The sequence below is a fragment of the Talpa europaea genome, assembly GCF_964194135.1.
Source record: "Talpa europaea genome assembly, chromosome: 4".
NCBI lineage: Eukaryota > Metazoa > Chordata > Mammalia > Eulipotyphla > Talpidae > Talpa > Talpa europaea.
The window spans coordinates 146,230,691-146,257,182 of record NC_140070.1 but is presented as its reverse complement, the minus strand read 5'-3'; the positions used below and the strand labels follow the sequence as shown (position 1 = coordinate 146,257,182).

General features: G+C 62.9%; 1 protein-coding gene across 1 annotated transcript; it reads left to right on the top strand.

The window, feature by feature from the left end:
• Nucleotides 1-664: 664 nt before the first annotated feature.
• On the top strand, nt 665-25,038 carry HSF2BP (heat shock transcription factor 2 binding protein; the record flags this gene model as incomplete). Its single annotated transcript, XM_084232771.1, has 10 exons — nt 665-1,076; nt 2,132-2,317; nt 5,368-5,450; nt 6,173-6,275; nt 8,423-8,526; nt 13,265-13,414; nt 14,878-15,010; nt 18,376-18,493; nt 20,609-20,712; nt 24,718-25,038. 10 exons carry the CDS (start codon nt 665-667, stop codon nt 24,921-24,923), a joined length of 1,599 nt encoding a protein of 532 aa, XP_084088897.1. The 3' UTR covers nt 24,924-25,038.
• Nucleotides 25,039-26,492: the final 1,454 nt, after the last annotated feature.

Genomic DNA, 26,492 nt, shown 5'->3' with positions numbered 1-26,492 from the left:
CACAAGGGCGCCGGGTGGGCGGGGCGGCCCGACCCGACCCGCGTCCGCGTCCGCGTCGCCTCGGCGCGGCCCCCGGCCGCTGAGGCGAGGTCAGCCGGGCCGGGCGCGGCCGGGGGCAGCGGGGGCCCGTCCCGGCCGCCCGGACCCCGCGGGGCGCCCGCCGGCAGCCGGCCGCGAAGGGAAGGGCCGCGCCGTCGAGCGCGTCGGCGCCGGGGGGCGGCGAGGACGGGCCGGGCCTGCGGGCGTCGCTCTCCAGCGACGCGGGCCCGGGGCGGGCGGGGCCTGGGGCGCGGGCGGGGCCTGAGGTGCCGGCCGGGCCTGGGGTGCGGGCGGGGCCTGGGGCGCGGGCGGGGCCTGGGGTGCGGGCCGGGCGCGGGGGGGGGGGCGCGGCCTGTGGCCCGGCGGGGCGGGGCGGGGCGGGGCGGGACGGGGCGGCGCGTGCGGCTGCGCCGGGTGGGGGCTCTCCCCGGGGCCCAGGCGGGGCGTCCGCCAGCGAGGCCGCCCGTCGGGAGCGCGCGGGAGCCCGGGCTGGGGGGCCCCCCGGGGCCGCGCACGGCCTCACCCCGCCTCCGCCCCCGCCCCGCAGCCGGCGACGAGCACCCGGCCCGCAGCAGCGCGAGGAGGCGCCGTCGGGGCCCGCGCTTTCCGGCGTGCGGGCGGCGCCATGGGCGAGGCGGGCGGCGCCGAGGAGGCCCAAGGGGTCAGTGAGGGGCGGGCGGGGCGGGCCGGGGGCGCCGGCATCGGCCTGGGGTCCCGTCGCGGTCCGGCCGCTGGTGTCGGGGCCTCGCGGGGCGGCGGGGGCTGCCGGGCGCCCGCGTCGGGCCGGCGGACACGGACGGCCCCGGGGACCGGCGGGGGGGGGGCCGCGCGGGCTGGGCTCGCCCCCGGGAGGAGCCGGCCCAGCCCGCCTGTGTGCTCGCAGCCGGCGCGCGCCGCGGAGGAGGAGTTCGTGCGGGTCCGGAAGACGGAGCTGGCGCGGCTGGCGGCGGAGGTGGCGCAGGCCCGGGACGCGCTGCCGCGCCTGCTGAGCGGGGAGGCGCTGGGCGGCGGCCCGAAGCTGCGGACTCTGGAGAAAAGTGAGTCTCCCCGCGGCCGGGGCGCCGGGCTCGCGCCCTTCGCGCGCTCCTGACCCGACGCCGAGGCGTGAGGCGCGGGCCCGGGCACCCGGCCGTGCCCAGCCGCCTGCGGCGGCGCTGAGGGACCCGCGTGGAGGCGGCCTCGTGCCCCCGCCGCGCTGCGGGCCACGCGGCGGGCCTCTGGGGCGAGGCTCCGGGCCCGCAGGGGAACGTGCCGCCCGGCCAAGACCCGGCTCTGGGCTGTGCGCCGGCGTCCGCCGCCCTCGGGGAGGGCCTCCTGCCGACGGCGCGCTCGGCCCCGCGGCCGTCCTGCTGCCGAGGCATCGAGCCCCGGCCACTTCTCTGCAGGCTCCGGGGCCTGCGTCTCCTGCTCGCGGTTCACTCACTCGCTTCACCTTCACTCCGGTCCCGGCCCGTCGTCCGCAGCCTCCGGGAAGGAGCGGCAGGGTCAGCCTCCCGGCCGCACAGCAAGGACACGCGCACCCGGGGCTGGGGGTCTTGCCAGCCCAGGACAGGCCAGGTTGTTCCGGGGTCTAGCGGGGTGGACGTCGGTGAGGTGCCGGGGGAGGGGTTTGACAGGCTCCCAGCACAGGCCTGGAGGTGGAGAAACCCTCCTGGAGCTGCACAGCCCGCTGCGCCTTGTCACGGGGCTTGGACCCACTGGCGAGAGGCGAGTCCTCCTGACGCCTGGATTCCGGACAGCGGGTTTCTCGGGGCCGTGGGTTTACAGCACGAGCCTGCTCTGAGTGACAAGGCTGCACGCGCAAGGAAGGGGTTGGCGTGAAGCTCACAGCTGCAGCGTGGCCTCGGGATGGGTATTGTCTCCTGTTAACTTGGCTTCTGGCTCCGCTTGCCCCTCCAGCCCAGCCTGATGCGCCAGGTGGGTTTTCGCCGCCTCAGCAGACTGCTGCTTGCTGTCTGACTCTCGCTCTGCCCCGCCCAGGCTGGCTGCCTCTGTCTCCGGGCAGCGCCATCTAGACTAGAGCCTGGCATCCCGGTGGCCCACCTTCTCACTGCGCACACCTATCCCTGCCCCCTGTACCTCATTTCACCAGCTCCCTTCATTGGCACTGCCGCCCCCAGGCCCAGCCTCTGCCTCCTGGGGCCCAGCCCTCGCCACTCCCGACTATCCCTGCTGGTTGTGCGCGTGACTTTTACTCTTATGTCTGAGCGCGTTGTTCCCCGCGTGAACCTTCAGCGGCTTCTCTTTGGTCTTCAGATAAAGGTCAAGGGCTCCCTCAGTGAGCACCCGGGATTCAGGCTTCCTCCTGTGCGCTGTGGTTTCCAGAACTGTGTGGCCACAAGGATCCCCTCCTCAGCTTGTCTGTGTCTGCCGCACCCGGGCTGTTCTCCAGCCTTCAGTGCAGTGCCGGCGTGGGCTGTAGCTCATTCGGGCCGTGGGCAGGGAGTCGCTCTTCCTTTTCCAGCACTGGGCTTAACCAGGGGGTGTTTGCCGCTTATTGGCAGGTGTTTACACCCTGGTTTATGTAGGGGTCGTTTGCCGTCTTAGTTTTAGCCCTGGGATGGGAGTGGCAGGTGTTGTAAATATTTTCTTTCCTTTTTCTTTTTTAAAAAGGATTTATTTATTTATACAAGCATTGGGTACAGTCAGAAGCGCGGGAGGGTGAGAGGATTCACCAGAGCCAGAGCGGGGAGCAGAACAGCCAGACTGACAAAATACCCTGCTGAGGGGAGCAGCGGGTGGCAGGAGAGGTCTGTGCGCCATGTGGGACTCTCACCCAGTGGCCGGGGATCAAACCGGCACTGCAGAGGCTGCGGGCAGCTTCACAACCCAGCGCTCAACCACTGCACCACCAGGGAGGCCCCTCCTTTTTTTTAAATGGGATTTTCTTTTTTTTTTTTTTTTAAAGATTTATTTATACAAGCATTGGGTACAGTCGGAAGCGCGGGAGGGTGAGAGAATTCACCAGAGCCGGAGCAGGGAGCAGAGCAGGCAGAAGGACCGAAGGACACTGCTGAGGGGAGCAGCGGGCGGCAGGAGAGGTCTGCGCGCCATGTAGGACCCTCCTCCGGTGGCTGGGGAGCAGCCGGGGATCGAACCAGTGCCACAGAGGCGGCGGACAGCTTCGCAACCCAGTGCTCAACCGCTGTGCCACCGGGGAGGCCCTTAAATGGGATTTTCTTTTTTCAAAAGATTTATTTATACAAGAGCTGGGGTACAGGCCAGAGGCGTAAGAGACTCCACCAGAGAGCAGGGAGCAGAGCCGGCAGAGGTACAAAGCAGAAGGGCCAAAGTACACTGCTGAGGGGAGCAGCAGATGAGGTAGGAGAGGTCTGCCTTGCGGGAATCTCCCTGGCCGGCCGGGAATTGAAACGGCGCTGCAGAGGCTGCGGACCACTTAATAGAGCTGCGCTCAACCCGCTGCGCCACCGGGGAGGCCCTCTTTTAAATGTTTTCAAGCACTCACTTGAGGGTAGCCTCTTCCGTGAGGAGACCCAAGCGGGCCAGTCTGTTGCTCTCTAATGGCTCAGGCTCAAGCCAGTCACCCTGCTCTGCATCCCCTCTGTCCTCACGTCAGCTCTGTCACCCCCTTACCCAGGGCTGGCCCCCAGGGTCCCCAGTGTTGAATTTGCCCGAGTCGGCAATTATAGGGGCCTCTGCCCAGCAGCCACCCCTCCTCGTGTGGGTTGTGCTGTCCTGGCGTCGCTCTCAACACAGTTTACGGAAAGCTGTTTCTGGCCCTTTCTGTGGCGCCGCTGCTCCCAGTGTGTGAGGTGCTCGTCCAGCTTTTCACACTCTGTGCTCCCTCTGACATTCTCTCAGAGGCTCGTCATCTTGTAGCCGCTCAACGCTGCACTCTGCCGCCCTCTCCCCCCTTCTGTGCTCAATTTCTAGGCTCAGATATGCCCACTTGCGTGCCCACCCCATACTCCAGGTGTCCACCATCAGGGCCGCATGCCCTGCACCCACCGTCCCAAGTACCTCCTGCATTCAAGGCCAGTACGTGATAATCACAGAGGCCCATGGTGCAAAAGCCTGAACGTTTTCATTTACCCCGCAGCTGAGAACTGTGTATGGGTGAGAAACACTGCATCCTCGGGGAATACACAACTGAAGCATTTAGGAGTAAGTTTCTCTCAGATGGCTCAAGAAATACTCTGTGTGGTACAAATGAACAAATGTGAAATGTGGTAAGATGTCCACAGTAAGTAAGGGTGTATGGGCATTCTTTGTATTATTTTTACACACTTTTATAAGTTGTAAGTTAATTCCAAATAAAAAATTTTAAATAGAATGAAAATTTCGTGGTTTACAGAACTGTTGCTTCCCTGGGCTCTCTCCAGTTCTTAGCAGTGGGGGTTGAGAGCCCTGCACTGCATGGTTTCTGAAGTGCTCATGGGGTGTTTTGCAATAAATTCCAAGGATTTGATGTTGGTGAGAAGAGAGGGGACCCTCTGTCAGCCCAGAGCAGAACCCCCACTTCTGGCTCATGGAAACGTGAACTAGAGGGACATCCAGCAGCAGTCGCCCTAGAGTCACCAGGAAGAGAGCAGAGGCTTTTATGGCCCACATTGATACAGGGCAGCAAGGGGCACTAGAACTGGCCAAGGACACTGCCCAGATACTTTACTGGTCACTGAGTTCTTCGTCTGTGCATGTAATTGCAAGACTGTGCAGGCTTCGAGAACAATTGGATTTAACAAAGGAAAAACAGAGTTACTGAGACCAAAAATGGCTGTTCACCTCACCTGAAGCAGTGTCCAGTGTTTTTAAGTCCTAAATAAAAGCAGCTAAGATGGCGTCTTCCCGCCACTGAGGACGCGGAGCTCCTCTCCCCAACAGTAGGCCACATGTCGAAGATGATGTCTTCGTGCCTCTGCTGACATGTGGCAGCCAGACTGTAGGCCGGGCTCCAACTCACGAAAACAACAGAAAACACAAAGGAGATGCTCCCGGAGCTGCCGAGAAGCCCCAGCAAGCACCAGACCAGTGACACGCAAAACAGCTGCAGCGGCCAAATGACCGGACAAACAGCCACACTCAGGCAGCTCAGTGAGGCGCTTGGCTCCAGGTCATTGCCTTCCCTGCCAGACTGTGACAACAGCAAAATTGGGAACAATTTCAGTCACTTGGCTGTTTGCAAAGCCTCTGAAATTTACCTCTGTGAGGTTGGCTGCTGGAGGCCTCCACCTTCCGAGGCCCGCAACAGCCTTCTGAATCCGAAACATTGACTCCGGAACACTGAATACTCCACAGTTTCTTTTGCAGCCCCTTATATTTCTTATCAGTCGCTCCACCCCAAATGTGATCCTTGTTAATCCTTACCAGCACCCCCTCCAGGGGCTGCCACCTACCTTGGCTTTAGCCGCCGTTTCCAGCAGACCCGATACCAGAGCACCCGCAGCGGACGGGTGAGGAGACGGGCAAAGATGAGGCAGGCGTTGGGGACTCGCCAGGAGAGGGGTTCCGGAAACGAGGGAGTGGAGTGCTGCTGCCCTGTCGGCTCATGGGACCCCGGCCTCCACTCGGGGAAGTGACTGCTGGCCTGGATCCCGGCGAGGGCGAGGCCTGGGAACATTACGTTCAGCTTCAGTGTCCTCTTGTCCTGTGGGCCTGCCTCGACCAACAGGAAGCCCCCCGAGGATGTCTGGTTGCCGAGATGCTGATTTCAGCCTCTTGGTGGAGGCGGGTGAGCCTCTACAGGGTGGAGAGGGGATGAGACTGTCTGTGGTCCCTGGGAGTGGGGAAGAAGACAGTGGACCTACAGGGCAGTGGACAGAGGCGGCGGGAAGGGAGCTGTGGCAGGAGGGCAGACACATGGGTCACGTAACTGTCGCTCCTGACCATGTGAATGTTCACATCGCGCCCGAGCGCCGGTGAGGGCAGGGCAGAGCCCTTGGCCCAGGGTCCTGGGGTGCAGCGAGATCGCCCTTAGTGTTTGCTGGCCCTTCAGTGCAGAGGGCGGGTGCTGAAGAAACAGGGAGAAGGCCCGCGAAGGTGAGGGTTGCACTGCCGTAGAGCCAGGGCCACCAGGGGTTCCAGACCTGGAAGAGACAGGGAGGGACCCTCCCGTAGAGATCCGAGGGGCGTGGCCCTGCTGCCGCCTTGATTTCTGTCCTTGCGGGCCCCTCAGGTTCTGAGCCGCAGGCATGAGTGCTCCATTAGGGCGTGTTGCCCAGCCAGAGGGCGCCAGCAGCAGCTGGCCCTCGCCTTTGCTACACCTGTTCGAGAAGCCGGTAACATTTAATGACTAAAAATCCTTTCTTTTGGACTTGAGACTCATCCTTAGCTATTTTGATCAAAAAGCAAGTATTTTTCACTAACGCGAAAGGGTTGATTTATTACTAGCGGGAGCTGTTGGGCCCGAGCTGAGCACCTGACGTAGACCTGCTGGCGGCCGCCCCTGCCCTGGCCTGGCCTGAGGCTGGGAGGACCGTCGCGGCTGGACACAGCGCACCAGTCGCTGTCCACGTTCTCGGTGCCTGTTCTTTCTGACAACTGCGAAAGCAGCTCATCGCAGGGCGAGACCTGCTCGCGTGGCCGCGCGCTTCAGGGCGCAGCAGGAGTGTGTGAGGAAGCGAAATGCCTTTATGTGCCACTTGCCCTTGCCTCCTGGGCCTTTGGGTGTCCCCGCGTGAGGACCCGTGCCGGCCCGGTGGGCTTTGCTGGGAGGGCTGCAGTGCCCCATCTGGCCACAAGGCGGGGCCTCCCACCGCGGGAAGGCCGCAGCGGGAGGCGGGGAGGTGGGGCGTGCTCCTAAGCGGACGCTGAATCCTGGGGGAGGCGGTGACAGGGCGTTCTAGCCTGGGCTCCTGCTGGAGCCCTTGGGCATCGAGACGGGTGGGGGCGGAGAGATGAGGAAATGGGCACAGCCAGAGGTCTTCGGGAGACCGCACCCACCCCCGCTGGTGTTGGCATGGCGCGGGGCTGGCAGGCGTGTCATTTCCTGTCCTGACTGAGGAGTGCAGTTTGATAATAGCGAGCAAATTTATTTTAGTTCCTTATTTCATTTTTTATGTGCAGTGCACGTGCCGCGTAAAATGGAAGTGGCGCGTGTGCATGCACACAGCGTGCTTCCCCTAACGCTGCCGAGACCGGTAGCTGGCCTGCAGGGCAGAGCGCCGGCCAGTCCGGGCAGCCGGGGCGGGCGCGGCACGGCGGGGAGGGAAGGCGGCTTCAGGGAGGAGGTGACGCAGGTTACACATCTCAAGTGCAGCTTTGCCAGCCTCACGGTCTGCAGCTGAACAGTCAGCTTGCGGCTCTGGCCTTCCAGGGCAGAGGGCCCCCAGAAACTGCAGGGGTGTCCTTTATCCGTCTGGAGCTCTTGGAATGCTGGGTGGTTCTTGGCAGCCCCTTGAGTTTCTTACTTGGATGTCTTGGCCTTTGCGCCCCAGGTCGTAGCTGCGCCCCTTCTGCCCACCCACGGGTACACTGGGTGCTTCTCTGGTGGGGCCGTGTGGCTTTTAGGCTCTGCTGTGAACTGCCCTGCAGGCTGCTCCCCATCTCTCCACCCTGCCCCACTGCTGTGGCGGGCGCCCTCCTTGCTTTCGCTGCCTTTGCATGGGCTAGTCTTATGAGTGTGAGACCAGGCTGCTCTTGGAAGCCTGTTCCCACACCAACAGCCCCCCCAAAGCTGACCAGCGCCCCCAGGCCGACTGAGGACCAGGCGGCTGCCTCTGTCCGAGCTGGTCCTCGGGGACTGGCGGTGTGTGACAGCTCGAGACTGCCCTCAGGCTGGCGCCGGGGGGCCTCTGGTCCTGGGAGCTGCCAGTGCCAAGGCAGGGTTCCTGGCCCTTGGGATTCTGAATTCCGCGCCCTCTGCTTTTTGACGGTGAGCGTTTCTGTGGCGTGATCTCTTTAAGGGCGATGATCCCGCAGCTTGCCGATGAGTGCGACTGGCTGGCTGGGGCCTCTGCTGCGTGTCTGAGGCACCCGAGTGCCCGTGGCGAGAGCGCCTGTCCACGGGCCCTTCCTCTGCGACCTCTTCTGCACCCACCACTGCTGCTGCAGCTGCTCCATGAGGCTCGCCCCGGGCCTGAGCGGCCTTAGTGAATCACCCCACTGGCACCGCCCCCCCGGAGCTGCCCCGTGCTTGTCCTGGAGCAGATACAAGTCTGCGCCTGACAGTCGGGCTTCGCGGCCCTGCCCGGTCTGGCGGCGAGGCGCGGTCTTACAACAGAAACCACCAAAACAGTGCTTCCTGCTGTGGGCTACGCGCTGCTGACAAACTGAAAAACTGGGCTTCGAGGACATTGGCTAGTCCAGGACTGGCAATCCTCCCCTGCCTGAAGTCATGACGGGTCCCCCTCGGAGCAGACCAGGCAGAGCAGCTCGCTGGAAGAGGTGCGTGGTGGGAAACGGTGTCTGTCTCTCTCTCCTCTAGACTTGGAAAGAAAAGAGCAAGAACTCGAGCAGCTGCGGACGGACTGTGAGCACTTGAGAGCCCGCCTGGAGTCCATGCAGGCCGAGAGCGTGCGCGAGAGGAAGGTAGGAGCACGGCGCGGCCCACGGGGGGCGGGGGGGTGGGAGGGGGCGGGCAGCTCCAGCCTCCAGCGCGTCAGGTGGGTGCCTGCCGCAGGGGTGCACACTGGCACAGTACAGCCCGCTGCCGTGGGGAGTCGCGCGCAGCCTTTCAGTGGCCGCCTATGGTGAGTCTTCACAGTGAAGACAGGACAGCGCCTCGGGTGGCCTAAGGTTCGTCTCAGGCAGCGACCGCTGAGGCCAGGTGATCCCCGGCCAGGGCGCCGGCCCATGGGCGCCACAGACCTCTCCTGTCGGCAGCGGGGGGGGGGGGGGGGGAGGGCCGCGGAGCAGCAGTGGATTTCAGCAGATCCGCCAGTTCTGGATTTCAGCAGATCCGCCAGTTCTGCTCCCCACTCTGTCTCTGGGGAGTCCTCTCACCCCCACCACTCTGGCCTGCACCCCAGGTCTTCTATGCAGTCGCTAACTGAATAATGAAATAAATGGTTAAAGTAAATAGATGAGCAAGAGACTTCCAAAATACAAACCTTCATGATGTCAGCAGCCTGGAGAAGCCGCTCCCCCGGCCGGCAGGGGCTGCTCACGCCCAGGAGCTCAGCTGGGCCAGGGTGTGCTGCGCTCGCTGTCTCGCGCCACCTCGTGTGACGGGACCCTGCGCGTCGGTGGGCGCGACAGGGGCCTCCCCAGCCGGCGGGCTTTGTGTAGACTTCAGTGCTGAGCCCGCGGGAAAGGTCTGAGGGAAAGTTCGGCTCAAAACTCAGTCAGCCTGAGCGTCACATGTTGAAAGCTGCATTTTAGCCTTGTCACGAGCGTCCCTCTGGCTCGTTTGGGTCCACGCGTGTCCTAAAGGAGGCTGACCCCGGCGGCGAGGCCTGGGGTCGGTGCTGACGAGGCGGTTCTCTGGGTCTGTGCCCCCCCCCCCCCCCCGTTGCTGGGCATGTCGGCTGAGGCTGACGCGTCACCGAACAGGGTGTTGCCGTGCTCGACGGTCAGCGTTGCCGCTGGCACAGTGCTCCGGCGCCACACGTGCCACCCTGACGTGTGACCTTGGTGGGAGCGGGGGGCTAGATTGGTGTAACTGTCTCCTATTTCCAGTCGCGCTTCCTGTGCGGTAGCTCTGCCCGCCACGTGGAGGGGAGTCCCGCCGTTGCCTGTGATGGGCTTCTGCTCCCCGCCGCCAGTCCCCGGCCTCTGCTGCGCTCTGCGCAGGTCTGGCCAGGCCAGGGGGCGGGCCTCCGGAAGCTGGTGTCAGAGTCGAGCCGCCAGGGAGGAACCCCAGGACCAGTTCCTGAAATCAGGCAAGGGCTAGTTAGTTCCCGAGGGGGGCGACGTCCTTGGGGGAGCGTCCGGCTGTAGGGGAGCAGTAGAGAGCAAACTCGACCGTGCTGGAGGCCGAGAGCCCAGGGCAAGGGCCAAGGGGGCGCCGTTCCCGCCCTGCCCAGCGAAGCGCCCTCAGGGGCGGACCCAACCTTGTCAGCTGGCCAGGCCCGTGACCTTGGGGGGATGGGAAGCCACCCAGGAGTCTGGTTTTGGGAACCTTTGACCTCAAGGGAGGGAGGGTTCCTGCTCCCATGGCACGGGCGAGCTCAGGGGGAGGTTAGCACCGTCTTTCGAGGGGCCCAGCGGGTCCGCGGAGGCTGGCAGAGGCTTCCTGAAGCACCGCGGCGGGGTGTCCCCGGGCGCCCCGCCCCACCCGTGGGTGAGCCAGCCCTGGCCACAAGCGGCTTCGCCATGAGCGCTGTGGGGAGCAGGCGTGGCCGTCCCGACCTGGGGTGCCTGCTCCCTGCTGTCGGCTCACAGAGCCTGTCCCGGCCAGCGGCCCGGCTCTGCGGGGCCCGCCCCTCGCCCGCCTCTCAGGTGGGAAAGCGCGGCTGCTCTCCCGCGGACGTGTGGAGCAGCCGACCCGCCGGTGCAGTTGGTGCGGTGACGTCGGGGACGGGCGTGGGAAGCCTTTGGAGGACTCGTGAAAGCCGCGTGCTTGACACCGCGCGAGTGTTGCGTGACGTCGGCGAGGGCGGCGGGGCTCGGTCGCCTTTCGGGAGCAGCGTCCCTGGGGCGTGTTGCTGTACCGCGGAGTCCGTCTGTTGGAAAGGTACAGCTGGAAAGCGTTTAGTACATTTACGCGGTCCTGCAGCCCTCACCCCGGCCCACCTGGTCGGCAAATTCTTGCAATAACTACCGATTCGCAGGAGGCGGCAGAAAGGGACTCCCCTCGAGTGCAGGAGGGGAATGGCTGGAAGTGACGTCGGCACACGTGCAGAGCCTGCTCGGGCCTCCCCGGTGTGCGCGCTCGTGCGTGGGCCTGCCCCTACGGGCACACTCCCGTGCCAGCCCCCGCGCGGCCCCCGCCCTGCCGAGCCTGCCCCCGGCACAGGCCGGGAGGTGGCCAAGGCTGCTTCTGTAACCCTGTCCCCTCGGCAGTATCACGAAGCGCAGCGGTGGCTCAGCTCGTGCCCGGGTGCCGTGGACTCGACGGCTGAGACCCCCCGTGCTGCCTGCGCCAGCCGTGGCTGCGGGCTTGCAGGGTGCGGAGGTACCCCCGCGTGTTTATTCCCCCCCTTGAAGGGCAGTTTGGCGGTTTCCGGTTTTCACTGTGGCGAGTGAGGGCTGTGGACGCGCAGCGGTGTTCGTGTGAGTGCGTGTTTCGTTTCTCAGGCCACGCGGAAAGTCCCCGTGCAGATGTGTGAGAAGCTGCCCAGCGCTTTGCCCGCGGCTGGGGTGTCTTGGGGTGTCTTGCGGTGCTGCGGCCCCAGGCTGGCGGCCCCGTGGCCTCGGCCCCCAGGGGGGAGAGGCGGGGCTTAAATCCGCACCCCCCGCCCCCGGGCGAGCCTCTCCGTGTGCTGCCTGCCGCCTGCCTCTCCGGGGGCCTGCTCGGCTCGCGCCGCCTCCCGCTGGGGTTTTTCTTTTTCTGCTTGGAGAGCGAAGGGCCTGGCTGGGGCCGGCGTGTGGCGTGTGGCGTTTCTCCCGGCCCGGCGCCGTCTGTCCATCTCGCGCCCGCGGTCCCGAGCAGAGCCGCGGCCCTGGGTTCGCATGTGGCGTGTGCGCGTGTCTGTCCCCACAGGGAGCCCGTGTCGTACTGGCCGCCCCCTGGCTGCAGCCCCGAGGAGTCTCCTTGCCCCCCCCCCCCCCGTGACAGAGTTCTGTCACCGTGCTGTCCACTTCAGTTCCTGGCCCCCTGGAGTCCACTTTTGCTGAGGCGTGAAGGTCGGTTCGGAGCCCCTGCTGCGTGTGGCCGTGCGGTCCGCCGGCGCCCTCTGCTGAAAGGCCGTCTCTCCCCTGTTGCCTCTCTCTCCTCAGAGGCGGCTGCGCGGGTTCGCTTGAGTCCTCGTTCCGGTCTCGCTGTCCTCTGGTCTCCTCGCCCCCGAGCGCCTCGCCTCCAGATCATGGGGCCCCATGCAGCCTCGGTGCTGACGTGGTGCCCCCCGACTTCGTCCTCTTCAGCTCGGGCTCAGCGGCTGCTGGGCTTTTCCGTAGACATTTTAGCGTGATCGCCTCCGTGTCTTGCTGGGATTTTGCCAGGGATTGTCTTCTCTCTCTAGAGCAGGGGGGGATCATTGCTGTTGCACCCCTGCAGAGTTTTCAAGCCTGAACAGCACGTGTCTTGTCACGTGCCTCGGCTGTCTCTGCGCTCCCGCGCCAGCGGCTCCAGGGGCGCGTCCCGCCTGCGCTCTGCTGGCCCCTCGCCCGGGCGGGTCGCTCCCTCCTGAGCGGTTGTCAGGGGTGTTCAGTTTCCAGACTTTGGATCCCACTTTTCTTCTTGTTAGTAATACAGAAACGTGGCTGCTTTTGTGGACTGCCCTTGTGCCCGCGGCCTGGTCGGGGGCCTGTGAATTCCTTGTAGATGCCTGGCACGGCCCGTGCTGGCACCCGCAGGTCGGGCCTGCTGTGTCTCCTAGTCCGCCCGGGCCCCCGTGTTGCCTCCCGCACCTTCTGGGCTGTCTGTGACTCCCAGCCGTGAGCGGGACATCTGGCCTTGCTCCAGACCAGGAGGCAAGTCATTCTTTTTCTCACTGGTAAGTAGGATTTGAAGAAGAGAGGGCTTTTTTAAAGAGAAGTTTCAGGGACAGCAGGACAGTTCACTGTCACCCTAGCTGAGAGCCCTCGGGCACCTGTTCATCTTATCCATCTGCGGCCCAGGGCGCATCCCGGTGGAGTCCGCGCCAGGAGGCCGAGCTGCCCGAGTGCGTCGGGATGGGGCCTGGGTGCCTCGCTTCCCCATTTCACCTCGAGATGCTCCTTGCAGCGTTTATAAGCTGGGACTATAGTGGGATCTTTTCTGAGAACGTTATTTTCCTTCCGAGACTTACTTTGTAAATACAAACTATGGATCTCTGAAGACTAGCTCATCTGCCAACTTTTTTTTTTTTAATTAATTTATTTATACAAGCACTGGGTACAGTCAGAAGCGCGGGAGGGTGAGAGGATTCACCAGAGCCAGAGCGGGGAGCAGAGCAGGCAGAAGGACCGAAGGACACTGCTGAGGGGAGCAGCGGGCGGCAGGAGAGGGAGGCTGGTGGCCGGGGAGCAGCCGAGGATCAGACCGGCACTGCAGAGGCTGCGGGCAGCTTCGCAACCCAGTGCTCAACCGCTGCGCCACCGGGGAGGCCCTCATCTGCCAACTTTTTTCTAGAATTCTGCGTGCATATCTTCTCTTTAACATAAAATCTTTGAAAGAGGGAACACTAGTGATATTTCAAGGTCGAATGGTGTTCCTTCTTCTGATTTGATCTTGTTCTGATTCCAGGAGAAGCTGGCCCTGCGACAGCAGCTGCACGAGGCGAAGCAGCAGCTCCTGCAGCAGGCCGAGTACTGCACGGAGATGGGGGCGGCGGCCTGCACCCTGCTGTGGGGTGTCTCCAGCAGTGAGGACGTGGTCAAGGCCATTCTGGGGGGGGTAAGCACCGCCAGCTCTGGTGGGTGTGGGGCGAGGCTCATGTAACCCAGGGCAGACCCCGCTGTGAGGGCCTGCACGCCAGCTGGCCTTACGTCCGCCGCGCCGCTTCAGAGGGCCAGCTGCATGCATCCCGCCACTGCGGCGCTGGCGCGTGGAACACAGAGGACAGGACCGCTTCTTCCTCAGGGGCTGCAGCGTTTGTGGCTAGTGTCACTGCAGTAGTCGCAGCTGAGGTTCCCATGTTTAACAAAGTTTAAGGCGCTTCCGCGTGCCCTTCCCATGGGTGACGTTCATCATTGTGCGTGCTGGTCACGTGCGCGCACATCAGGGAGACTGGAAGTGGCCCTTGGGTGTCCTGAATGGGTAGCGGGGGCAGAGATGGGGCAGCAGCCCTAGAGGAGAGACGTGGCCTGATCAGCTGCGGGGTGAGAAGTTTGAAGCTTGGGGTGGGGCCGCAAGTGGGGCACGGACATGGGTGGAGGGTGGGTGCGGTGAGGAGCCCTCAGAGGCCAGGTTGCTGTGCTTAACCAGTAGGTGGCAGGACAGGATTCCTCAGGGCTTTTGAGCACAAAGTAATAGGACAAGAGAAGACTTTCTGGAAGGTTAGCCTGATGGTGCATGAGGACAGGGCTAGCAGGGGCACGGTGGGGCAGCGGCTGGACAGGCAGATGCTGGGGTGGGGGGAGAGGAAGCTTCAGAGGGGAGCTGTGGTCCCTGAGGCAGGTGACAAGGATGGCGTGATGACTGAGGGGGCAGAGGAGCCAGGGAGGCTGAGGCTGAGGCGGGGCCGGTGCCGTCACCGCCGGGGAGCACCGCCTCCGGGTCTGTTGGTGGGGGCCGGCGGCAAATGACTCAGCAGCTGTAGCATAAAAATTGTGCTTGACTCTGGGAGGAGAGACGTCATGTGTCTTTTAAAGTTTAGTAAGCTTTTCTGAGTGTCACTGACATGCCGCGAGCCCCCCAGGAAGAGTGCAGAGCAGTGAGTGGTCTTTGCAAATTCTCAGAGCTGTGCAACCGCCTCGCAGTCCCGGCCTACATTTGCATCACCCCGCACTCCCTGTGCCGTTCGCGAGTAGGTTGGCTTCAGACTATAGCTGGGGGCTTTGCCGCCTCCCTCCGCGGGAGAACTTCGCAGGCCCGTGAGTCGTCCCGAGCTGTGAAAGGCCGTGCTGCGAGGCTTGGCACCGCTGCGTCACTCCTGGGTGCAGTCCCCTGTCCCCAGCACTGCGTAACCTTGAGCTGCCCTGCGGGCATGTTGTTTTGCTCCCCATCATCCTTGGGGTGCTTTCCTGCATGTCCCCCATTTTTAGCTGGCCTTTTCCATGGGAATTTTTAGCAAATAAACAGGTTTTTTCTTAAATACCGCTTTTGTGATTAAGCCGGAACTTCTGTGTCCTGCACTTGGAGATGCTTCATGCTGGTGACCGTGGAAATCTTTACACTGGTGTTTTCCAAACTTTCAGGATAAAGCTTTGAAGTTTTTCCACATCACTGGTCAAACAATGGCGAGTTTTGTGAAATCACTGGATGGGGATGTCAAGGAGCTGGATTCTGATGAAAATCAGTTTGTTTTCGCCTTGGCTGGAATTGTAACCAGTAAGTAATTCTCTTCCGGCGACTGCCACCTTCTGGGTGGCGCACCAGCTGCTCTGGGGGCGCCTCTGCCTCACGGGCTCGGCCCTGGGAGGACCAGGCTCGGCCGGCCTGGGCCAGGGCCGGTGCATGTGCTGCAGCCTCGGTGGGGTGGCTCTGAGGGTCTCGGACACCTTTGCTTGTGCCCAGCACCGGGTGCCTGTGAGCCACAGGGGCCCTGCGGTGTGGTGCCGGCTCTGGGGTCCGCCCTCCCGGGGCATCTGGTGAGGGTGCCTCAGCTGTGCGCTGGCTGCTGTGTGGTCAAGCATCCCGAAACCTAGCGCGTCTCTTCAGTGAATTTCTCCAAAGACTATGGTCCATACAATTCTGTGGCAAAGCTGCTGCAAGGATAAACCTGGACGGCTGATTGGTAGGTCCCTGCCGTCTGGCCAGGTGGGTGGCGCGGCTGGGCGGACTCCCTCTGCCCGAATCACCGACGGTTCGCTTTCGTCGCGGCGGTGCTCCGTGGTCCCGCGGGAGCCGCCAGGGTCGCACTCCCAGTGCCGCCGCTGGAGGACGTTTTGTCTTCGGGGCACATCCTGGCCCAGTGAGGAGAGTCTGGAGATAGTGTCTCCACGGCCCCTAAGAGCTGGGGCCTATTCCGGGCGGAGGTTGGGGTTGGGGTGGTTTCAGGGCCGCTCCTGAAATCCACGACCAGCCGCTCTGACCCTCCTGCTGCACTGGCATGCCGGAGGCTGGCCTCGGGCGGTCTCTTTGAAAAATTGTTTTAAGGTATTTTCTCTCTCCTTGTAAAACAGAAGGCATCTGCACATTTGATTGCGTTTTCTGCTGTTGGCGAGGGCCCAGATGTCTGTGCTGCACATGGTGTGTCATTGTGTTGCTTGTGAATCAAGCTATGTGCAGCGGGGTCCATCTGGCCTGGGTCCAGCCTCGGGTGCAGCATGCACACTCATCTCGGCTCAGTTGCCCTGCTTGGGTGGCGCACACAGCAGCCTCCCGTGGATTTCCCTTGGGGGCCGCGGGGTGGTGTGGAAGTGCCGCTTGGCAGAGCCTCGGTCATGTGCCCTCGGGCACCCAGACTGTCCTGTGGGGAGTCGGCGGACAGCAGAGGCAGGTTCAGATAGGCCCTCTGCCTTCTCAAGGAAGGGTTCCTTTCCAGAATTTAAAGTTTACGTGCAGTAAACTGACCTGTCATGTCTTTCCTCAGCTTCTTGTGCTTCTGCACGCTTTGAACAATGCACGGTCTTGTAACCACCCCGAGTACTGCGGCCCTCCCAAACCTCTCCTGCTCCGTCCTCTGTCATCAGCCCCCTGCCCATCCCAGGCACCCAGCCGCTGACCAGCCAAACCTTCAGCTGCGCCGTCTTGCTGGCTCCCACACAGGCAGTGGAGGGGCTGTCTGAGGACACCGGCAAAGCAGGCTCCAGGGGGCGCACGGTGCCTCTGCTATGGAAACCATCCTCCATTCATGATAATTCCCTTTTTTCCCCCTTTCTTGAAAATTCTTAGTAAGCAAACATGAAAGGAGGAACAACTCCACCCTCCTGTGGGCCCACCAGGCTCCCCACCAGTCTGTGAGCCGCCCTCCTGAGGGTCAGCCCTGCCCCCTGAGCACCAGGCCCAGGCAGGGTGAGCGAGACCAGCCGGGCGGGGCGGGAGGGGAGAGGAGCTTTAGTGCACGCCCACTCCGGAGTGCCACACAACCCAACATGCCCCTCAGCGTGCCCTGGAGGACTGAAATGTGTGCCCATGGACACGCATGTGCAAGTTGTCAGCACTGTCTGTAATGCCACAGAAGGACGCCACCAGTCAGGACACCATCCACACCCCTGCCTGCTGCCTCTCTGATGCGACTCAGGCGAGGTGACACACGATTACCTGAGGTCAAGGTCACGGGCCCATGCGGGACACGCGTCTGGGTCAGCCATGGCATCTCAAGAAGCGTGGAGTCCTTGCTTGCATCACTGCGGTCAAGTCTTCAGAGTCCTCCTACGTTAGAACTAGACGTCGTAGGCGACTCGGACCTGACAGCCGTCGTTCTGAGAGGGACGTGTGTGCGGGAGCAGGGCTGCTTCGAGGCCCCGCCATGGCTAGAGCTGAGTGGGGCTGGCACGGAGCCTCTCTCCACTTCTGAGCCACCCGCACAAGCAGATGAACAGTGGAGCGTGGGCAGCCCCGGAGCCTCACTGCTCCGCGAGCGTAAATAGACCAAATTTCTTGTGTAAAAAAAAAAAAATAAAGATAACAAAGTGAACAAATAAAAAGAACAAAGGAAAAAGCAAACTTCCTCAAGCAAGTGAAGGGTGTCTAGCGGCCAGCATGCAGGTGCTTCCCTGGCATCGCCCACAGCTGTCCAGGAGGGCTGGGGATGCAGCGGGCACCGCAAGGCCTTCTCCAGGGCGTTGGTGTGAGTGCGGGACTCAGTCATGGGTCACGCTAGCATCAGCCGATATGCTATCAACTTGTCTGCAAATCTCCGTGGCCCCGCAGAGTCTCCTGGCAGGCGTGTGGGAACCTGCTGGGCCAGGCTTCTCAGAGCGCCATCTGTGGAGCCAGCGGGACTCCTCGGCCCAGTATCCACACCAGTTCCGCAGGGTCGTGGGCCTGAAGAAACTTGGCACACAGGGCCTCCCCTGGTGGCGCAGGTGGTTGAGTGCAGCGCTGTGAAGCTGTCTGCAGCCTCTGCAGTGCCGGTTCGATCCTGGCCGGCCAGGGAGATTCCCGCAGGGCAGACCTCTCCTGCCTCGTCCGCTGCTCCCCTCCATCCCAGCCGGCGAGAGTCCCACATGACGCAGCAGACCTCTCCTGTGGCGCCCGCTGCTCCCCTCAGCAGTGTACTTCATCAGTCTGCCTGTTCTGTTCCCCGCTCTGTCTCTGGTGAATCCTCTCACCCTCCCGCACTTCTGGCCTGTACCTTGGTTTTTGTATAAATAAATAAATAAATCTTTTTTTTTTTTTTTTTAAAAAAAAAGGAAACTTGGCACTAACCCATAGTCAGATGCAGCACTCAGGACGAAGGTTCTTATTTCAGGGTCAGCGTTCTGACGGAAAGTGGATTTTGTGTCCTTGGTCCCCGTTAAAGCAGCCAGGCTGTGTGGACCCTGACTGCGCACGGCCGTCGCTTCCAGTGGTCGGAGCGTGGCCTCTGCTCTCCAGGTGCTCCGTCCCCTCCTGTGCTGGGAGCATGGTCCTCACGGTTTGGCGGCGGTGGCCTCTCCGGGGGGGCTATCGGCCACGTGGGCAGGGCCTCTCAGACTTGGTTTACGCTAGGTCTATGTGGAGAGCAGTGGCCATAGAGACTGTCCAGGACCAGCCTCTGGATCTGCAGTGGCTGTGATTCTGATGCTTTGTCTTCCTCTGTGTTGCAGATGTGGCTGCCATCGCCTGTGGGCGTGAATTCCTGGTGACCTCCAGCCGCGTGCTCCTGGACACCATCCTGCAGCTCCTGGGGGACCTGAGGCCGGGACAGTGCACCAAGCTCAAAGTGTATGGTGGCGCCGCCCGCGCGTGGGCTGCTGAGGGAGAGGGCTGGCTTCTTTGCAGTGTCTCCTTAAAGAGAAGAAACAAAGTGCCTGGAGAATGAAGGGGTGCAGGGCCTGTTCTCTGGTCCTTTGGAGAATGATAGAGACGAGGGCGTGCTCTCGCCCGCGGGCTTCGTAGGGCGCCCAGGGCTGTGCTGGCTGACCGAGGCGACCTTCCCCAGGTGTTTGTCATGGCAGCACTGACGTCTGCACCTGTGTTGTCGTGTGACCCGCTACACAAACTCACTGGCTAGAACAGCACATTTCCGAGGTCTGGTCAGAAGTCTAGGGGCTGAGCTGGGCTTTGTGGTTTGGAGCCAGAGTCCGGGTCTTGTCCAGGCCGGCCTCTGCTAGCAGCTATGGGGAGACGGCGCGCCCCGCACATGTGGGGCGTGACCAAGTCCGGTCCCGCGCCTGGGGCCGGAGTCTCTGTGTCCTTGCTGGCTGCCAGGTGTTCCGGGGCGGACCGAACTCCTTACCGCCGTCCCCGCCCTGTCCTTACATGGCAAGAGCCCGGGGGCCTCCTCTCGCGGGGTCTCAGCTGCCTCTGCTGCTGCTGGCCGAGGGGGCGCCGGCTGGAGGGTCGGGCCAGGCCAAGCTGGGTAAATCCCCGTGCTTGACTCAGAGTCAGCAGGTGAGTGCCCGGTGTGTCCGCAGCCCCTGGCCTGTCACGTTACGAGACGGGTGTCGATCTCGGGCGCGAGGGGAGGGAAGTCGGGAGGCATTTCAGGGTTCTGCCTGCCGCTCTTTGCGTCTGTGCTGGCCTTGACTTCTGGGGGGAGATGCTTGAGAGGAGTGAACCAGGCCACGGATCATATGTAGAAACACATAGGAAACACCGCGAGTGTTACGCTGTCTGCTGCTCCCTCACACCCTCCTGGACCTGCAGAGCCCCAGGGGTGGGGCGGGGGTGTCTCTTCCCACCTCACTACAATGAACCGGAAAGGCTGGTTCCAGATAAGACAGGGACACCCACTCTCTCCGTCCTTGTGTGTGTGGCGTGAATTCGGAGCAGACTTGTGGGGTCAGCTTGAGCCTATGAAAAGGGAGGGGCAGGAGGGAGTCCAGTGAGGCATCCCGGTGAGTCCAGTACCTGTCCTGGAGGCAGCGCCAAACCCAGGGGGACACTGACCCACAGGGGATGGCCCGGAAGACCTCCTCTTGTCCAGGCTGGAGGGCAAGGGAAGGGGTCTCCTGGCGGTGAGCCCCCAGTTACTCCAGCTGTGGGAAGGGTGTACCCTCAGTACTGTGGGCAGAGGCCCAGGAGCGTGCAGCGTCACAGGGCATCTGAGGCAGAGGACTGAGGGAGCTTGCAAGCAGCAGGGGCATCATGGGGAGTTCAGAGCTCCGCACAGTGACCCCCCCCCCGGGGTGGTGTAGCAACTCCTGGGCTCATGCCCAGCTGCGATGCTGCTCCTGCTCTCTGTGTCGCTGCTAGCGGGGTGGCTGTGCTGGGGCCTGGGCCGGCCTCTGCCTCTGCCCCCGGCTTAGTTCTGACCAGGGAGGTTTCCTTTCCTCGCTCGTCGCTCACGGTGTGCACAACGCTTCTGTGGTACCGCTTCGCTGTGTGGAACTGTGAGGTCTCTGCTGGCAGGGACCAGGCCCGTCGCGTCTCTGTTCCCCGGAGGACACATCAGCAGTTTGGCCGGTCCCCAGGAAGCTGGCCCACTCTGTTGAGCCCTGGGTGCCGTCCTGCTGCTGGTTAGGGCAGCTGTGCCCTCCCTGGTGTGGCCCCTGGGCCACTCCCTGAGCGGAGCCCAGGGCTCAGTGCTAGGGGCCGACCTGGGCCTGCATGGCCCTGAGGGGTCGGGGCCACCTGCATAGCAACGCGGGGCGGTACAGAGGAGGGGGTCCCCACGGGTCCACTTCTGAGGTGCCTTTCGAGTGTGAGCCTGGGAAGCGAGTGTCATGTGGCACTTTTTCTGGAGTGCCTGGCAGAGGCTAACGTGGTTCGTGCCTGCTCTCCGCACTGCCAGCAGGTCGTTGAGGCGGCGTCGGAACCGTGCAGACGCCAAGCGTGTTATGCTTCCGGGGCCAGCAGGGAGGGTCAGCGCTCACCCCCGTTTCCTGTGCCTTCCAGGCTGATGCTGATGTCCCTGTACAACGTGAGCATCAACCTGAAGGGCCTGAAGTACATCAGCGAGAGCCCTGGCTTCGTCCCCCTGCTGTGGTGGCTCCTGAGCGGTGAGGCGTCTCTTCGGCGGCGGCTTCCCTGGGGCTGCAGGACGAGGCGGGGTCCGGCATGAGGAGGGGCTCTGCCAGGTGGCTCCATGCCGTCAAGATCCGGGCTCGGACTCCTCAGGTCCGGATGGGAACCGCAGCTTTTCTACTTGGGAACTGACCGTGCGGGCGCAGGGCATTGCTGCGCGTCACCCGGGGCCCACCCACGCCCTCCCTTTGCCCTCTGCTGGGTTCCGTTTGCGTCGCTTTCCCAGCTCACCATGGTCCTCACATGCCTGTTAGGCCTCGGCCTGCAGAGAACCTAGCGGGGAGCTGCTGGTGCCACGTGTCGTGCTGGCGCTTGGCCGGCGCCGCAGCGTCCCCTGCCCGTGCGGGCACTGGGGAGGTCTGGGCTCTCGCACCCCGTGTGTTTGGGCTGTCTAAGGAGCGCAGTCGTCGCGGGCTCTCCCAGTCAGTGTCCCGCCCCGGCCCACTGGAGCCGCGCCCACCCGCTCGTCTGGCGGGCAACCGCTGCGGGGGGTAGGGGCTGCGGGTGCTCAGACGCCTCCGCACCGGCCCTCGGGAGGCCTTCAGACTGTTCACACGGGTCTCGGCTTCCCCAGCTGAACGCTGCCCGCCGCTTTCCTGATCTCAGCGGGCGGCAGCTGTGTCTTCCCGGCCCCTCAGGCATGCACCAACCTTCGCTGAACGCGTCTCCTCCCCCTCACGCATCTGCCTCCAGCCTGAGCCGGTGTCGATGACTCCAGAACACCCGGCCCTGACTGCCCCCCCCAGGCCATCCCCCCAGAGCACCCCATCACCCCCGTTAGCCCGGGAAGAGATCCAAATTCAAAATCAAAGGACGGTTTCTTCCGGTTGTACGTTGCTTTTGCACCACTGTAACGTGGGGACAACTCAGACGGCCGGCGCGAGGAGCCACCCGCAGGCTGCTGAGGCCCAGCCCCGAGGGACGGTGGCCTCCGTCTTTCTTGGCGTCAGGGTGGTCCTGGGCTCATGCACAGGACCGGCCCTCTTGTTTTCTGAAAGACTGCTGTGTCTTTCTCACTAGTTCTTACTTAAATGTTTGCGTGGAATTTGCCAGTGACGCCTTCCGGGCCTTGGCCTTGTTTTCTGTCTTCAATGGTTGGAACATTTTGAACTATGACCGCAACTTGATGAGTCGGCCGTGCGGGATGCCTGGTTTTGCAACGTGAATTGGGGGGTTTATGTTCTCCGAGGACTTGTCCCTGCCACCAGTGTAGCGCGCTCTGGGCCCAGCGGTTGAGAGCAGCCCTCGCTGCGCCCGCCCGAAGTGCCCGGCCTGCGGGGGGGGGGGGGGGGGGGGGGGGGGGAGGGGGCGGCCCTTGGCCCTGACGCCCTGCCTGGTAGCTGCCCTCCCCCTCTCCCCTCCCGCCCTCTCCTCCCCCCCCCCGGCCCCCCCTCCCCCCGTGTTAGGGAGTTTTTCAAAGGGGTCAGCTTTTGTTTTCTTTGTTACTTCCCTCTTTTTTGTTTTTTTCTTAATTGTATTTGAGTTCTGTGTATTATTATTTTTGGCACATTTTATGCATGATTTTCTTTTTCTCTTACTTGTTCTAAGGTGGCAGCCGAGGTACTTCGAGGCCTCTGTTCCCGCCCAGCGTGAGCACCAGTGCTCGAGCCCCCGGCGGGCGGGCTCTACCCGCAGACAGACACAGATTTGGCTGATGCTGCGTTTTCATCTTCGTTCCATGCTCGGCCCTTCCTCACTTTCCTCATGGCTTCTTTTTAACCCGTAGATTATTTACAAGTGTGTTGTCTTATTTCCACGTATTTGGGGATTTTTCGGGTGTTTTTTTCTGTTTGCGCTGCTCTGTGGAGTGAGTGAGTTGTACTTTCATCCTTGCCGTCATGGGCTGTACCCTGAATTCCTTTAACGTGATCGGGTGAGGCCGGTGGATGGTGTCCGTCGGGCACTTACTGATTGTCTTCTTCCTTTTTAAAATCGGTGACGGGGTGAGAGCCGGGCCCCGCACCGAGCGTGTTGGCTTGCGTGCCCGCGGCTCCGCCTTGCTTTGTTTGGCGCTCTCGGAAGCTCCGAGCAGGTCTGTCCACGCCGCCTCTGCGGTCCCGCGCGGCTCGGGCCTGGTCATGTCCTCCCTCCCTTCCGAAGCCTGCTCTGTCTGTGGTGATGGGGGCGCCGCCGTCCTTCTGAGACTCATCTTGGCGCTGCGTGGTCGCAGGTTCAGAGCTGCGCCTTCGTGTTTCTCCTGGCGCGGCTGGCCCCTGCGGTCGTCTGCCTTCGCTGCCCCTCAGCCGGGTGTTGGTGCTGGTGTTACTAAACGTGTCAGAGACACACAAGTATTCCCATTTGTTTTCCTCTCTTTTGCTACTATTGGATTATTTTGATCGTACATTTTATTTTTTGCTTATCGTTTGATTGTACAGCCTTTTTTCTTTATTTATACAAGCACTGGGTACAGTCAGAAGCGCGGGAGGGTGAGAGGATTCACCAGAGCCAGAGCGGGGAGCAGAGCAGGCAGAAGGACCTAAGCACACTGCTGAGGGGAGCAGCGGGCGGCAGGAGAGGTCTGCGCGCCATGGGGGACCCTCCTCCGGGGGCCGGGGAGCAGCCGGGGATCGAACCGGCGCTGCAGAGGCCGTGGGCAGCTTCACAGCCCAGCGCTCAACCGCTGCGCCACCAGGGGAGGCCCATACAGCCTTTTTTCTTAAGCATTTGCTCTAGGCTTTACAAAACAATCTGTAGTAATCACAGGCAGTGAAACACGAGGAGATAGAATCTCTAAACTGCCTCGTGCTCCTTGGTGAGCTGCAAGCACGGGCCGTGGGCTGTCCTGCCGCCTGTCCTGCCTGTTTCAGATCCTCGTTTGATTGTCTGGTCTGAGGCTGCTCCCCTGCCTGGTCTGGGTGTGGCTCCGCTGAGCATGTCACACGCGGTGGCTCTTGCCCGCTGGAACTTCTGCTGGCCGTGGAGCAGGCCGTGGGCTTCTGTGATGCCCGTGGCGTGAGCTTTGAGACTCGCGGGCCTCCTAATGGACGAGCCTGTGTCTTTCTTTGCTCTTTTGAAAAATAACCCTGGAAATGTAAGGCCGCCTCAGCTCGGCCTGCGCGGCTGGGCCACGGCACCTCTGGGCCCCAGCGCCCGAGCGCCCCAGCCTCGGGCCCAGGGAGGAGGTAGACGGTGGCTGTCCCCACAGATGCCACACCTCCTGTCCGGGGCCTCCAGCGTGGGTGCTTAGGGCTGGCATCAGAGGCTTCGGCGTCCTCGTGCACCCGGGTGCTGAGAGGGCTGTGTCTTGCTGAGGGGTGCTCTGCTCACGCTCTGCACTGCCCTGTGCGTGAGCCTCCTCCCCCAGCCGTGGCGGCAGCTCCTGGTCGTTGGGGGTCTGGCGGGCTGCTAGAGGAGGAGCTCTTCGGCGTCTGGCTCAGTCCTGCGGTGCCCCCCTCTGGTGGCGGGGACCCCCTCAATGTGGCAGCCACACTCTGCCCTGAGCCTTGGGCAGGTCTTAGAGACGGTTCCTTCAGATGGTGTAGGAGGATGCCCCACTCTCCGGGGCAGGGCGGGTTCAGGTGCCACTCACGTCTGGCGTGGCCACGCCCACTTGGGTGTGCAGCTAGCTCTCCCCTTGGGCCTGCAGCGCCGAGAGGACCTGACTTGAGCCTGGTTCCCACTAGCAGATGCAGCCCAGGGGGACAAGGCCTGCTGTGACCAGCCGGCCAAGCCTGGGAGCAGGCGCCGTCGCAGAGGTGACGGAGGGCGGCTTCAGCCTGTGACTGGACCCGGCACCCAGGCGGAGTCCGTACGGCCTCCGAGGGCGCTGCTGTGCGGGGACCGTGGTGACCAAGGCCTTTTAAAACAGTCTTATCTGTGGGCAGGACGACAGCCACTGCCCGGCGGCGCTCACATTTCAGTTCGGCACTTTCAGGTGACACCCTGTGGAGCAGAGAGTCGCTCGGTCCCGCCGCTCTTCCGTGTCACCTGGCATGTCCTGAGGAGCGTCTGTGCTAACCGCAGCCTTCCCTCTCTCCCAGATCCCGACGCCGAGGTGTGTCTTCACGTGCTGCGCCTCGTCCAGTCCGTGGTGCTGGAGCCCGAGGTCCTCTCTCAGTCGGCCTCTGAGCTCCGCAGCTCCCTGCCCCTGCAGCGCATCCTGGCCATGGCCAAGAGCCGCAACCCGCACCTGCAGGCAGCGGCCCGGGAGCTCCTGGAGGACCTGCGCGCCCTGGAGGCCGTGTAGGCGGTGCGGCGTGTCCCTCCCCGCCATGCCTCACGCTGCTCCGGGCCCCCGTGCACCCGTGCCGGGGGCGGCACAGCCCACTGGGGGGACCGGCACGTCTCCACAGCACTCCTTGTGGGGGGAAGCTGCTGGGGGGGGGTGGCGCGTCTGGCCTGAAGGCGCTGTCCCCGGAGAGAACCCGAGTCGCGGTGCCGGAGGGCCCCCTCGGCGGGCACTGCTGCTGCCTGGGGACTTCCCTGTGACGGCGGGAGGTGGCGACCACCACCCTGCTGGCCAGCACCGGCCTGAGATACATTTCTTCCAACACAGTCCACCCCTTTCTCGTTGCTGCCGTTGGTCCCGAGCGCAGGTTTGTCTGTACCCCTGTGGCGGAGCTGCTGTCTCGGAGGACAGTTGGACATTTTAGTTCTATATTTTTGTGTCTTTATTTTTGAATAAAGTCTGAAGACTCACTGCCGGGCTGCTCTTCTTTTCTGGAACAGCGTGGCGCCGCCCTAGCGGGGAGCCGTCACACCCCGGGGCCGTGCACTTCCCACGCCTCCTGGCGCTATGGCTGTGAACGTCGCGCCCCTCGCCACGCGGCCCGAGTCCCTCGCGCCTGCATCGGCCACAGCAGAGAGCAGGGACCCTGTCCAGCCGGCTTGCTCCCCCGCTTCCGGGCAGTGTGGACGGCCTCTCCGTGTCCTCCCTGAGCGGGCCATGGGGCTCTGCATCCTGTCAGAGAGAGACGGGTGGCGTCCTGCTCCCGGTGCCCCGGGCACTGGCTTGCTGCGCCCATCGGAGTCACTGTTTTCACTCTGCGGGGGTTTTGAAGAGTCTGTGGTGGAGACAGCCAAGGAGGGCAGCAGCACAGGGTCTGAAGTCAGGGCCGCATCTGGGGGTGCGTCAGGCCAGGGTGCTGCTGCCCTCAGGTGCAGGTCCTGGGCCAGTGGGCCCGGGGCCGAGGTCAGGGCTCTGGCCGGCTGGCCCTTGCCTCTTACCTGCTTGTTGGCTCAGGCAGGGGGGAGCCATGTCATCGCCTGTGCTCGTCCAGACAGCTGCGGGGCGGGAACACGGCCACGCCTGTGGATGTTGGAAGTTGGTCAATTCGCAAATGGTGTGATAGGCCGATGTGGGGGGCGACCGGCTGACAGTCCTGCTCTTGCGTGTGATGGTCAGGGGGCACATACATATTTTCTCATCTTTTTTGCATCCAGTGATGCCGGGAAAGCTCAGCGTAAAGGTGGGTACAAACGTCTGCTTGGCCATGCGCAGGTCTCAGACATAACAGCGCAGCGGAGCGCGTATTTTTTTTTTTTTAATAGAGGCATGTTTTATTTATTTATTTTATTTGTTTGTTTGTTTTGTTTATACAAGCACTGGGCACAGTCAGAAGCGAGGGGCGGTGAGAGAATTCACCAGCGCCAGAGCGGGGAGCAGAGCAGGCAGAAGGACCGAAGGACACTGCTGAGGGGAGCAGCGGGCGGCAGGAGAGGTCTGCGCGCCATGCGGGACCCTCCTCCGGTGGCCGGGGAGCAGCCGGGGATCGAACCGGCGCCGCAGAGGCTGCGGGCAGCTTCGCAACCCAGC